The sequence below is a fragment of the Carassius auratus genome, chromosome 20, assembly GCF_003368295.1.
Source record: "Carassius auratus strain Wakin chromosome 20, ASM336829v1, whole genome shotgun sequence".
Lineage (NCBI taxonomy): Eukaryota > Metazoa > Chordata > Actinopteri > Cypriniformes > Cyprinidae > Carassius > Carassius auratus.
This window is the reverse complement of record NC_039262.1, coordinates 14,350,912-14,365,331: the sequence shown is the minus strand read 5'-3', so window position 1 is coordinate 14,365,331 and position 14,420 is coordinate 14,350,912. Positions and strand designations below refer to the sequence as shown.

The 14,420-nt window shown below is 38.0% G+C and overlaps 2 protein-coding genes across 2 annotated transcripts; both read right to left on the bottom strand.

The window, feature by feature from the left end:
• Positions 1-1,116: 1,116 nt before the first annotated feature.
• LOC113037758 (gap junction Cx32.7 protein-like) lies at positions 1,117-3,359 on the bottom strand. Its single transcript, XM_026195108.1, has 3 exons — positions 3,257-3,359; positions 1,739-3,159; positions 1,117-1,319 (listed from the first exon to the last, which is right to left on the bottom strand). The coding sequence occupies exons 2-3, from the start codon at positions 3,140-3,142 to the stop codon at positions 1,281-1,283; spliced, it is 1,443 nt and encodes a 480-aa protein (XP_026050893.1). The 5' UTR covers positions 3,143-3,159; positions 3,257-3,359; the 3' UTR covers positions 1,117-1,280.
• A 1,293-nt stretch (positions 3,360-4,652) lies between these two features.
• Positions 4,653-13,666, bottom strand: LOC113037740 (CASP8-associated protein 2). Its single transcript, XM_074559784.1, is given in 11 exon segments — positions 4,653-5,797; positions 5,876-5,975; positions 6,090-8,574; positions 8,745-11,052; positions 11,054-11,639; positions 11,762-11,877; positions 11,996-12,070; positions 12,181-12,284; positions 12,412-12,489; positions 13,052-13,109; positions 13,447-13,666. Coding segments are annotated over 10 exon segments (5,964 nt in total). The 5' UTR covers positions 13,101-13,109; positions 13,447-13,666; the 3' UTR covers positions 4,653-5,734.
• Positions 13,667-14,420: the final 754 nt, after the last annotated feature.

Below are 14,420 nucleotides of genomic sequence, written 5' to 3'. Positions count from 1 at the left end.
AAGTTCAACAAGGCTGCACACACTCTGGTAAGTTTTATAGTTCTGTTTTAACCCCTTAGTTAAGTCAACTCGGTCACACAAACAATATAGCATTTGTTGAGGGGGTTTGAGTTTCTCTTCATTTACATAGGTCATGTGTGAGATTTGCAAATTGGTGATTTTCTAACCACCTTAAAGTCTTTTGTGGGTAGGGGAAAAAACATCCTGCATGTCAATTCATTTTTTGAATTTAATTATATATTTGTGAGTACCTCCGATTAATATTTGATAATATTGATGTATTATTGTAGCTGTATTTGTGAGAGACAAGAAAACTCAAGTTTTCACTCAAGTTTTGCCCAAGTAGCCTACTCAAGAATTAAAACATATTGAAATTTGCCTCAGCTGTGTGAGGAGATTTACTGTATCTAGTGTGAGACAAAATTTAGCTTATGGCCTGGGTGAGCCAATTTCCTGAAATCTGTTAGTAAGATCTATTTTGTTCCCACTAATGGAAATAAAATTTAAAATGTAAAAAAAGACGTGTATTCACGTTCAACATAGTTCAACATACTATAATCACGAGGTAAAATATTTGTATAAAATGAAGTTCGCCACCAGATGGCAGTAGAGCAATTTCTCATTCTGGAATCATCTGCTTCAGAGCAGTTTGAGGTAATACAAAGGATGGATTTGAGATATTTCGTTATAATATTATTAAATATTAAGAATTACGTATAAAATGTAGGATAAAGACAACAAAAGTTCTAATAATAATATCGCAGTGAATACAAAAGCACTTTATTTAGCACCAGGGATTGGTAACTATTGATGCTATTTGCTAAAAATGTCTTGAGAAAAAAAAATAAAGCCCTTAAATCTTGACTGATTCAAAAACATATCAAATGATATCCACCACTATCGATAAATTGTACAAAAGTCTATTTTTAATTATTGTCAATGAAATGTCATAAGTCGATTTGCATTTTTAAAGAATGATTTATGATATCCATTACTCTTTGAGCTCAGTCGTAGATTATTATGCAAAATGTCACAGCACAGTTATTGAAAAACAGAAATGATACAACCACTGGAAAGAAATGTGTTATAAATGCTTTCTTCTTATTTTAAGCGTTTATTGAGAGCAGCACTACAGCAAGTCAGTTAAATGACTTTAATGTGTAATCATAATGTTTGCAGTAATTATGGAGTCAATTAAAAATAAGCCAGAGGAATACACAGCAATATCCATCCCATTGCTCTCTGCCCAGAGGACAGCTGATACTTCGAACTCCAAAATGTTACTTCTTCATGATTGAAGACAGTTCCAGAATCATGCTCTGAAAAGATAGAGAAGTTGTTCATATTTACTAAATTAATCATTAGCCTAGATATCAATATTGAAAATGTATACTCTGTATACATAATATATATATATATATATATATATATATATATATATATATATATTTTTTTTTTTTTTTTTTTTTTTTTTTTTTTTTTTTTTAAATACCAAACATGTTCATGATTTTGTTGACAAAGTGATGAAACTGTTCGAAACTAGTAACTGGCTGTTAAGTAAAAATAATTCAACTTGATAGTGGTGTGGTGTCCAATACACGTCAGTCTGGAGACTGTACACCTTGAGTTTTTAAAAGCGTAAAGAGCTCATAGCGCTCAACTGCTGTCGAGGTAGTATTCTCACTTGAAACCATGCTTGAGTGGAAGAAACTGTATTGTAGTGTGTTTTTCTACTCACCATTGACATTCTGCGTCCAGTGGCAGGAGGGGGTGTCATAGCTGGACTCTCCCCTTGAGCTATACGGTTAGCCTCTGTGTCCGATCCACTTTTGGAGGCTGCACTTTCGGATGGGCTTTCTGAAAGCCCTCGTGACATGAAACTGGATTTCCTGGCAGTGGGGTAGTTCCCGCTCTCTGGGGAATCGCTCTCCTCGCTGTAGTCTTTACATTGACTGACTCTGCTCTGTTTCCGTAACGCTGCTGGTATCTCTATGCTACTGGCTCTGAGTGAAGTTCTGGGCTGCTGACTGATGTTTTTAGGTGGTCCAGTGCCCTTGGGCCCAGACTCCTCACTGCTACAGGAGTGTGGACGGTTGTCTAAAGTGGGTCGTCGTTCTGTTGCTCCCAACTGTTGGAGAGCCTGAAATTCAGGCTGGCTAGGAAGACGGTTCTGCCTGAGGGGCTGCTCTGGTCCATTAGTGTCACTTTTTGGCACCTCTTGGCTAGATGGAGGAGCAGTTATTGGCATATAGAGAGACATGGGTGCTGTCTGTCCATCGGACACAGGTGCGAGGGAAGTGTGTGTCAAATGCATAAGTTTTTGTGGTGAGGAATTGGTAAGGATGCATACTTGTTGGACCATAGAGTTTTTCTTTGACCTGCAAATACTTTCATCATCTCCCGTGTACTTGGACCCATAAATGGCCTGCTTGATCTGTTTCACACCAAGGTGGAAAATCTCCAGGAGATTGAGGACCAGGGACACCCCTGCGATGACTAGCATGAAAATCATGAAGATGTTCTTCTCTGTTGGCCGTGAAACAAAGCAGTCCACGCTGTTGGGACAGGGCTCACGCTCACACTTGTATAACGGCGACAGTCCGATACCGTAGAGCACATATTGCCCCACTATGAATCCCACTTCCACTACTGACCTTGTTAGGATATGCAACACGTATGTGCGCAGCAAGGAACCCCTCAGAGGAGCCTTCCTCACTTTCTTCTGCTCTTCCACCTTCCTAAGCTCCTTCTCAATCCTTTTGTGCTCCTCCAAAGCCTCCGTCTCCTCCAGCTCCACCTTCAGCTGAGCTTTTTTCTTGTGGCGCTTCTTATCCAGTGCCCGGAGCCGGTACAGTGCGTGTCCCATGTACACCAAAGAAGGCGAGGAGACAAAGATGATCTGTAAGACCCAGTATCGGATGAGGGATATGGGGAACGCCTGGTCATAGCAGACGTTCTTGCATCCAGGCTGTTCCGTGTTGCACACAAACTCACTTTGCTCATCATCCCACACGTCTTCGGCGGCAACCCCGAGCACAAGCATACGGAAAATAAAAAGAATGGTGAGCCAGATTTTGCCCACAATGGTGGAGTGAATGTGAACCTCCTCCAAGATACTCCCTAGCAAGTTCCAATCTCCCATTTTTGCATGGCCTAAAACTTAAAGAGTGAAGGTTATAAATCTCTAGATAGATAGACTACATAGGTAACATAAAAATGTTAGATTAACTACATTCAGTTATAGAGGGAAACTTACATTTTTGTTGTATTCACAGAACACTTGCTGCATCAGTCCATCACACAACAACAATATCATACAACTCCAGTATCCTTTCCTCGTTGTGGGAGTGTTTAGTACTCTTCTGTGAACATTGCTTTGTTGAATGAAGTCCAGTATCTCTGTGCATTGAACTCATACAATGCTGCTATCGATCTGTAGGCTGGACAGTACCCTGAGGGGATAACTTGCATCACAACTGTTCAGAGCGGGTCATGGGGAACATATTAGCAACCATTTCAAAATACCCCATGACCTGTGTGGAAAGTTTAGGTAATTAATAACAAATACTTGTAAAATCTGAATGCATCTTGGTATTGGCTATCCTGACTACCAAATTACCAAATGTCTACCAAAATTATAGACATTTTTACATATTTAATTTTAGCACAATGCTTCTTGAAACATTTATTGTTGTGTAATATACTTATTCACTAATTCCGAAAAATATCATGTGTACAGTGTCTATTGTGCAGTATTTAGTAAGCAATAAGTCAGTATTTCATTAATAAAGCCTTTGTTTTTTGGCGAGACATGATGATCAATGAGACACATCCGATTTCATAGTCAAATGCTTGCAGGGTTATTTTTAGTTTTCTGTAGTCTGAGAGTGATGTAACAAGAGGGTGGCTGAAAACTACCTTCAGCTGTTAATGGCTTAGAAATAAGATATATGTAATTAACTGCAGAGTTCAGCAAGTGGATACTGTTCAGCTTGTAACCAATTACACTTCACTAGGCACAATGTTGAGATTTAATTACAGCTTGCCAGCTGAAGCTCATTCACTTACAGTAGGCCTATATTAATATTTAAAATATTATAGTGTTCATATACATGAATTTTAGTTAGAATTTTTTGTATGAATTCAGCTGTTATTTGAGTCTAGAAATTCTCGTATAATTTTAGAAATGGCTAAAAACTAAATGAACTTTTTCAGAGGTGAAGTAAGGTTAACAACTGCCAGACTGTGACCTAAATATCCCATTTGTGCCTGGACCATAGTATTGTCGATGAGCTCTGAATTGTTCAGAGACTGCATTTATACCCACTGCTACAAACTGTAAAAGTAAGCCTAAATATTATGCTACGTTTTATAAGAAAACTTTTAACCACCAGTGGGTTGATATTAATAGAAAAATTATTCAAATTTAAAATCAGTAGTTTGCCCTTGTTTTTTGTTCAATCTAAATCAGACCGTATCATTTTAATTTCCCGATACCGTTTGGTTCAACAAAGTAGGTTCTATTTAATACCACGATATATAAAAACTTTATTATGAATTACTAATCCAAAATAAGAGCTACAAATCATTGAGGAAGATTATGCATTTAAGAATGCAGTTTAGAAACTGAAATATTGTTCTCGAAAGAAATATGACATTTAAATAAATAAGCTTTATTTCAAAAGTTTGAGAGGTTCATCAGAAGTTACAAATATTTACAAAATGTATTTCCAAACAACATACAACATATTTTTCCCACATCTACATTTTTCTCGTTGAGAAAAATAAAATGGTTTAAAAAGAGTTCAAACATAAAGATCTTTCAGTTCAATTAAACTTTACAAATATATACACAAGGGATCAATCCCCTTACTCATTACCTATAAAACAACAAACACGTTACTCTTTAATATGAAAATATCAAGTTGCTTCTATCAGGATGACTAATGAAAAATATTGTGAAAATATAAGTCTGACAATTGAGGACCAAAACAAATATTCTTTCCATCTCCACATTTAGAGCCATGTTATTCCAACATCATACTGTACACAAAACAAAAAGAGAGAAAAATGAAGTGATCAAAACATGAGGCCTACTGGAAGATAAGCATTTAGGTCAAAGATTTAAAAGCATTTGTAGTCTTCAGAGGTAGTCAAAAAAAAAAAAAGACATTGCAAATGCTGCAAAAGTCTAGAGATGTCCTTTTGAATACTTTTTTTTTTTCATTTCATTGCATAAAAACTTTTCAGCATCAACAAATGAAAAACAAAAACAACAAAAAAATTAATCTCCAGCTTGAAAAACAAGTAAATTGTAAGGCTTTGCATGGGGCATTATGGACAAAAAATTTAATGAACCGTCATTTATCTACTTCGTGTCCGTTTATGTCCTTGACAGGGATCAAGGTCGATTTTTAGAACATACCACATTGAAAATAAATCTCCAGGTAATAAAAATGTAGCCTAATTGGTGTCTGCTCAGATTATGAAATTTTGTTAATCTGATAACAGTTAACAAAAAAAAAAAAAAGCCTCTATAACAGATTGTACCATTTACTGCAGATCTTTTTAGCAAGTTACCACTGTAAGTGCTTTTTTTCAAACAGATGAACATTAACAGAAATAATACACTGATTTTCAAAATGAACGTATATTTCTGCCTTCGGAGTCTATGGAGATTTTGATATGTGCATCAGCATCCATTATAAAGTCAGTTCAGTCTTTGTCATTAAAATCAATTCTCCATTTTCTCTTTCTTCTTGAACAGCTTCATTAGTTGAGAGAATCGCTCCTCAATCTGTCAAAAAACATCAAGCATTATTACAAAGCTGTTTTACTTGCTTCATATTTATAAGAACACAAAAGTGAAGCATACCTGCTCTGTTGACTTCTTTAGCCTTTTTGAAAGAGCAGCAAATGTTTTGGGTGAAGTTCCCTTCATTTTAAGCTCAATGAGTATGTCGCGATCTTCATCCCTTCAAAAAACATTAGCTCATTAATTGTTTGCTTTGTCTTAAATGTGTATTTCTGTACTTCGTGATGCACACAGAGTTTCCACCCCTTTTTTGGCATTAATTCGATAAACTCACCTGGTCCACGTCACCACTACCTCCCCTTTCTTCCTGATTACATTCTTAGCAGACAGGCTACTTGGGGACACCTGGGGTACTGCAATTTTGGAGTCTTTTTCTTTGGAGGATTTTGTCCTTTTCTTATGCCTGGATTTAGAATGTTTATCTTGAGATTTCTCTACTTTTTGGCGCTTTGCCTTTGTCGCTGATCTGTGCTTCTTGCGTTTCCTTGACACCCTCTCAGATTCAGCCTCTGGTGCACTTGAGCCCTGTATGGTGTTCTTTACTTTTCCGGAAACCACCTCTGATGTTTCAGTCTCTGTTGTACTACTTTCCCCATTAACACATGCTTCGGTATCAGGCTCAGGACTGTCATCACAAACCCCTTCAGAAGATGGTTGAGCTTCGATTGCTTTCTCTGAAATGTGACATGACTCGTTTACCTTAGTTGAGATTTTGTTTGACGTCTCTTCAGGTGCTGGACCCAAGGCTGGATCGGTCAAAGTGAGATTAGGCTTAAGAGTTGGCTCTGGGCATTCAGCTAATTCTGGTGCCGCTTGCCCTTCATTTTGATTGCCTTCAATTGGACCGGATGATGTTCGTCTTATTCGCACAATGAAATGATCATTTGACCTCTCCATTACCACAGCCTGCATTTGTAAATTGGGTTGGAATTGGAAACAGGGTGGATCAGAGCCCTCCCATGTCCTGCTGGGACTTGACCCACAACTGGAGTTGTCGGTGTCCAGAGAAAGATGGATGTCCTGCTCAGTGGCATCTTCTCCATCTAGAAGAGCATCTTCACTATAATGGGCACTCAGGACACTGTTAGGGGCAGACAGTGGCTGTCCAGTTCCAGGGTGCAAGAAACTCAAGTGGCTATCTGACTTCAGTGGTGAGGGAATGGTAAGGGACACGGCTAGATCTTCCGCCAAGATAGAGTATGATTTCTGCGAGAATACAGTTGAATGAAGAGGGAGCTGGCATGGTTCAGAACTAGAGGGAACTTCTAACAAGCAGCTCTCATCGAGAATTGCTGGGTTTACCAGCATTTTGCTATTTGATGCAAACTTGTAGGGTGAAATGGAAGGCCAGGATGTTAGGAACTTAGATGGGGTTGCCTTATTAGGAGTCATAATCCCAATCAAACTCTCCCCTGGAAGTCCTTCCTTTCGAGGTGTGCTGAGTGGCCAACTTGTATTTTCGCTTATGGGAACACTGGATTCAAGCAAATCAGACCCTTGCAAAAGACACTTGAATATCTCTCCCATTTGAGAGTCGGAGACCAGGTTGAAGGTTAAGCTTGTTGTTTGCTGCTCTGTAAGAATTTCAAAGTCAGATTTATCCTGAATTGATCCATTATGGGAGAGACGTCGGACATAGGAAGAAATTCTAGTCTCAGATCCAGAGATGCCTTCGTGGACAGACCTTTCAGAGGTTGGAGGAGGAAGCAGATCTGATGTTGCACTTGCCAACTTTGCCGGCTGATCATCTTCATTCATGACAGCTTTTATGTTTTTACCCCTGCTCCCAAGGCCCCTGCGAGGGAGATTATCTGGAGGGGCCTCTCTAACAATACTTCCCATGTCAACTTTTGACATATTGGTTCTGTGAAGATGCCCAGTTGTGTTTAAAGGTTCTTTTTCCGCCACCACACTTTCAATCTCTTTTCTTTTAAGAGTTGCATTTTTATTATCCACTGACGCATCCTTAGATGGCTCAGATCCATTTTTGAGTGCGGTCTTCAGTTCCTTGAACAAGAAGTCAAACTGCCCATCCACAAATGTCCACAACTTCTGCTTGAGGTCTCCAGCTCTCTGCTCAAAGATACGATTGACGATGCCATTCTTGGTGACCTTGCTCATGATAGACGAAATAATGTTATTTAGTCTAACTTTGATGTCATTACCTTGGCAACTCAATTTATCCAAGTCAACAGCATTAATGAATTCTATAAAAGAAGCCTGAGACATATCCACTATACAGCAAAAGGCAGTTTTAGTGACATTTTTCTGAAGCTTCATGTACTTTTTCCTCAACTCCGCTCGAATTGATCCTATCATGTCCATAAATCCATCTATGGTATAGACTGCTGCTTTCAATGGTGGGCTGACAGTTTTAAAGCGTCTTTTACCTGAGGTGGGACTGTCATTAGATGATGACTTTGAACTCTTGCTTCGCTCTGAATGTTTAGCAGGGATACAAGATTTCTTTTGGGACATTCTTTTCCCAACTGCAGATAGCTTTGGACTTGAATCAGTCCCTGAGGTAGATTTGTCCTTTTCTCTTGGAGGAGTCTGAATAAACAGAGGTCCCTCTTCCTCACTCTCACTCACTATTTCACCATCCTCTAGTTCATCTTCCTCAGTTCCACTAGCAGAGGGGGCATCCTTTGTCCCTTTGTAGGAGGAAGCTGTGACAGAAGAGTCAGGTGACTTATTCTCCTTGTTCATGTCCATTTTCACTTTATCCTTATTGCATCCAGTGGTTACAGTTGATAGATCTTGGAAAAATAAATAATAGAATTAGTAAGTTGTAGTTGCAGACCCGTTTGGTCAAGTCAGCATTGTTCTTAAGAAAAATAATGCTGTTCTGGTTATTGTAGAAGGCTTGCCTACATTAATAAGTCCATATTTTCAACAAAAAAGAAAAAAGAAAAAAAGAAACACTTACCTTTGTTAAGACATTTGACATGTGGTTGCTTCTCAGAACTTGGAGGCTGTACTTTCTTCACCTGCCGGACTGGGCTTGTAAGAGGGCTGAGAGGCTCTGGGATAACTCTGATGTTCCTAAGAGTAAGCATCATGGAGTCTTCATCAGGGCAAAACACAACAGGGTTTGATGACTTTGTGTTCTGATCCTCTTTCTCTGTGGAATCTGGCTCTGAGAAATCGGGCTGGGAAGATGACATGGCATCTTCTCTGACAGCGGTGCTATCTTTTGGAGCCACACTGTTCTCACCCCATGATGGACTCTGATGGGATTTTTCAGACGTTTTCAGATTTTCAGATGTGTGCGGTGTTTCAATAATTTCTGAAGGATCAATTGCTTCCACAGTTCCTTTACAGTCCAGTTCTGAAGTATCCACTTGTTCAAAATCGCAAATAACTTTTCGTGGCTCATCAAGATCTGCACTAACTGTGCTAGAGGACACTTCAACATTGACAGAACTATCAGAAATCCTAGAAGAATTAATCTCAGGAATACTTTGTGTCTTGTCTGAGGATGACACATCATCTTGACATATCCCATTTGATGCTGGTGGTAAATCATGAGACTTGGTCTGAGGACTCCTTTGGATTTTCAATGGAGAAGTGTCCTCAGATACATCAATAATAGGATCTTTTTGCTGATGACCTTCAACAATTGAATCAGGAATATCATCTGAAACTTCTACCTCTGAAGTTTCAGTAGGCAAAATATTAGAGAACAGAACAGAATTATCTATGATTCCCGGAGAGTCTTTGGTGCTGTTATGACAGACACGATTTAGAGATACTCCTGTAAGGGTTAATTTTGATAATGAATCTTTGTCTAACACATTGGAACCTGAAATCTTGTTCTTTTTCTCCTCTGAGCATTTAACACTGGCAGACACTTTGTTCACAGCCTCTTGACTTTCCATGGCATTCTCTTCTTGTACATCCATATCCGTTTGTTCACCTGAGGGCTTCTCAGAGACTATAGCTGTAGAAAGATCAACAACTTGTCCAGACTCTTTGCTAGAACTGATCAGGTCTGCAGTTGTGGGCACAGGGACCTCATCCACTTCCTCAACTATGTTCTGGCTGTTCTTTAATTCATCAATGACAAAGAATTCCTCCCCAGCATCAGATAGTATACTGTTATGAGGAGAGGCATCTTCAGATGTTGCTTCTTTGAGATCAGAAGACTGCTTTTGCTTTTTAAGAGGCGATAGTGTAAGATTCAGTGTTTCCATAAAACTCAGTTTTTTGTCTGCACTATTATCCTCAGCTGCTTTGCAGGGACTGCTGCTGACAGCTACTACTGATGAAGACTCAGATTCAAGGTGTTTGTCCTGCTCATTCTTACTATCTTGACCTTTTCCGACAACATTGTGCTTTTTAGGAGATTTCTTTTTGTCATATTTGGAAAGATAATTTTTTGATTCTCTGTGCTTATGTACCCTATGATCCAAATGTCCACCTCTTTTTCTTTCCCGGTCCTTGTCTATACCCTTGTCTCCAAAACAACTCTTTTCAGAATTTCCATTCTTGACCGGGCATTTCAGATCCTCCATCTTTCTAGCTTTGTCATATCCATGAGATCTTTTGCTTTTTGATGATGGTTCATTGATTCTGCTTGATGATTTCTCCTTATGAGCATCCTTTTGTTGAGAATCCCATTTGAGAGAAATAAAATCTTGCCCACAAGCATCAATTTGTTTTTTTGATTTTTTATCTTCAGATTTATTACCAGTTTCCCGTATGTTCCTTCGCTCATACTCTTTGCTACTGTCTGATCTGTTGCTTCTTCTTTCTTTACTACTACTGCTGCTGCTGTTACCCTCATTTCTTTTACTCCTGTCACTCTCCTTCGGCCTCTTTTGCTCATGGTCTCTACTTCTTTCAGTTCTGCTGCTCCTCCTTTCTGCACTAGAACTTTTCTCCTCTTTTTTTTCATGGCCACTTGCATCTCTTTTCTTTCCTTTGTGGTTTCGGGAATGGCTTGCTTCATCCACCACAATACAAGTTGTGCTGCTCGAGTGTTTCGTTTCTCTGCTAGATCTATCTGGATTTTGATGATGCATGGAACTTTGACTTTGTGTCTCTACTTCTGCTGCTGTTTTAAGTGAATTTCTGGATAACTGGGAAGAGACAGATGGTGAGGCTTTGTGTGACTGCGAGGAAGGGCTTTTTGATTGTTCAGAACTTTTAAGAACATCTGGAACCTCAGGCTGCTGATTCCTGTTTTCACTGGACACAAAATTGTCTTTCATGAGCTCTTTTTCAGTTTCTTCCTAATTTGCTGTCCACTCTTCTCGGAGCCTTTTGTGACACACTCGTATCCTTCGAGCTACACTCTTTGTCTCGGCTTCTGCATTTTTGTGTTATTTCTAGCTTGTCTGCCTGTTTTGATGAACTTTTCTTATTGTCTTTCAAGTTACTGAATTGAGAATCAGTAGTTGCGTCAGGAACTTTGAGTGTAGAATCACTTGTTTTGGGAGCATTTGAGACATCTGCCATTGTGGATGTTCTGTTAGGATGAACTGGTCCAGACTCCTGCTGTGGTTGAACAGTGAGGGTCTTACTATCAGATTTAGCAGTAGATTTATTCTGACACTGCAGAGGACTATCAAGATCAGTTCTAGGGCATCTCTGGAGCACCTCAAATGGTTGTGTTGCTGTAGTTGATGTTGTTGGTGGATATGCACAGGGATCCGACACGGAGTTTCTACCTTTGTGCTGATTTACTTCACTCATAACATTATCTTGTCTAGCACCTTGTGATTCCAAAACAGAACTTGTGGAATTGTTTAAAGTGTGCCTTGTGTTTGCCGGACCAATTTCCATTTGAGATCGACGAAAATAACTTCCTCGACCAGACCTGTGATGACAACACACAAACAGGGATGTGAGTTTTATATAAGACCATCCAAGCCTGACACAAGCCAGGCTTAGTATCAAACATCTGTTTGCTGATCTTGGTACCAGAAATTGAGTTTTTACCCATTGCTGAGTCTGCTAATTTCCTCATCCTTACGCACAATCTCCATTTTAGCCGTCTTGAGGACCGCACATATGTTCTTCTTCAGGCGTATGTTTTCACTGTTCAAACTGGAATTCTTTATATATAAAAAGTGCAAAAAATAAATTAATTATTCCAAGGTTTTAACTAATTTGTAGAGGGTATGTATTCAGAATGAATATATAACAGAACAACCATTAAAAGGAAAAAAATACCTTTGTCTGCAAAAGCTGTAACTGTGAGATCAGTTCCTTAACTTGCTTTTGTGCTTCGTCAAATTTTTGCTTTAACTGTAATAAGAGTACAATGAGACAACATAACTTTCCTGTCAATTTCTTTTAAATGCAAAACCAAACCAGTAGCATGCCATGCAACCATATTCAAAGATCTAATCACATGCCTCATTATAAGTTGCCTCCTTTTCTTCTTGTTCTTCCCTGATAATGTCCTCATATATATCCATTGATTCCATTGTGCGTGGGGAAAGGAGTGGGTTGACTTTACCTAATTAAAAAATTATTGGATTATTGAAGTCTAAAAATGCTATTTCTGTGATGCACATATTTCAGCAAATTACTTTTCAATAAAAACTATGAATGTACTCAATTCATGACTCATTATTGAAGCCCACCTCTGTGCCCATCAATCTTAGGGCTGTTATCCAGGCCAGAGTAAATATCCACAGAGTCCTCACTGTGATGCAGAGAACCTGTAAAAAACACTGATAATGTCATAATGCAACAGCAAATTCTGCATATACACTTGACCAATACATGCAAGTTATGTTTTCAGTGCTTTGGAAAGCCCTGAACCTGTTCAGATGAGATATTGGGAAATAGATCAAAAGAGGTGAATTAAACAAGATTATCTGGATTACATTACATATGGATCAAATATTAGACAGCGCACTCCAGTGAGCTACATGTAACCAAGTATTAATGTGATCATTCCCAACCTCAATTTCAAGTGCAGTTGTTGTTCTGCTCATGCATCTAATGTATTTATCTACACTTGGTTGATTTTGCCTTTGATATTATGAAGCTGTTGAGGAATTATTGTTTAATTATTATTTAATGATGTGTTATTTTTAAAAGGATTTCTTGAGGATTACTAAGAAAATGTTTAAATCAACTTAAAGTATTAATAGTGAAAAAGGCTTAAGTAAATACTAGATAACAGGTACAACACAGTAGCACTCTACCTGAAAGCTGCATGTTAACTAGGTGAAAATAAACAAATGCCAGTTGCACAGGAGAGACAGACTGTCTTACCAAACGGCTCGACATCAAGATTTCCATAAAGTTCATCTGTTAAATCCATTTCAGTCAGCTACCGAAGAAAAGAAAAATGGCACATTAAGTTCCTGAAAACAGTGACAATAACAGCATAAGGGGGCATGTGTCAGTTCAACTACACCACTTCCTGTCATGTAGAGAATAAAGACTGTAGTGAAATTAAGTCATTTAAAGTTATATTAAATATAAACTAAATTATAGACTTAATTTTAAACTAATAACCCACCCAACGATTCCACTATAATTCTTACACAAGCTACACTTGTACGACCATGGATTTACACAAACTCTGACTAATTAAATCGATCAAAATACAGTATTACTATAATATGTCCATAGAGTGAAATAAAATGCAAGTATATGAACAATACCTGTATCTCTGGTGGTGAGCTAACGACAACAGGCGGATATAAATCTGTGAGATGAGTCAAACACCATAAAGCGGACTTCAGGATCTGACGCACATGCTAATGCGCTAATATAATGACAGTTGCAGTTAATCAGTAATGTCAAATTTTCTTGTAGACAGCGATTAAAAAATTTCTTGTAGCATACTTCCACCAGCTCCGCGCCAACCTTCCACCATACACGTTCGCCAAACAGGAAATGACATCATTTTCCCGCGGTCTCTCCTTTTCTAAAAAAAAAAAAAAAAATGTCTTTACCGTTATCATTTAATACTGATTATTAAAACCAATAATTATATATATACATATATATATATATATATATATATATATATATATATATATATATATATATATATATATATATATATATATATATATTTGGTACTTGTATGGATGTTTTATTATGCAATTTTCAGTTAAGTTCTTCAGTACTGGTATGCTGCAGAGTTTATTGTATTTTATATGTAACGTTATGGGTATCTCGTTTCTTAATATTAGAATAGGAGACTGTTTTCAAAATCTGTATATTCTGTTCCTTTTTACTTTTCAGATGATTTTTTTTCTAGAGTCTAGAAATGTTTATTATTCATAAAAATGGTGCAGCTGAAATTATTTTGACAAAATGATGTAAAACATGCAATTTTTACCACGTTATTCATGGTTTATTGCTTGCTGGCCAAGTATTTATACAGATTGCAATGATTTTAATGCTTAACGTTAATGTGAGTTGACCAAATAAGATGAAAGAAACTCGTTTTGAAGAGTAATGGGAATTAAATACGGCCGTGACACTCGCGCTGAATAGTAACAAAAGCCATATTTGCTACATAAGTGTTTCGTACTAAAACAAATACACCACAACATGCAACGCAGGGAACGTGAGCCTCGCGACACAGTCGAATGACCCGGAAGTGCTTTTCATTTACTCACATGTG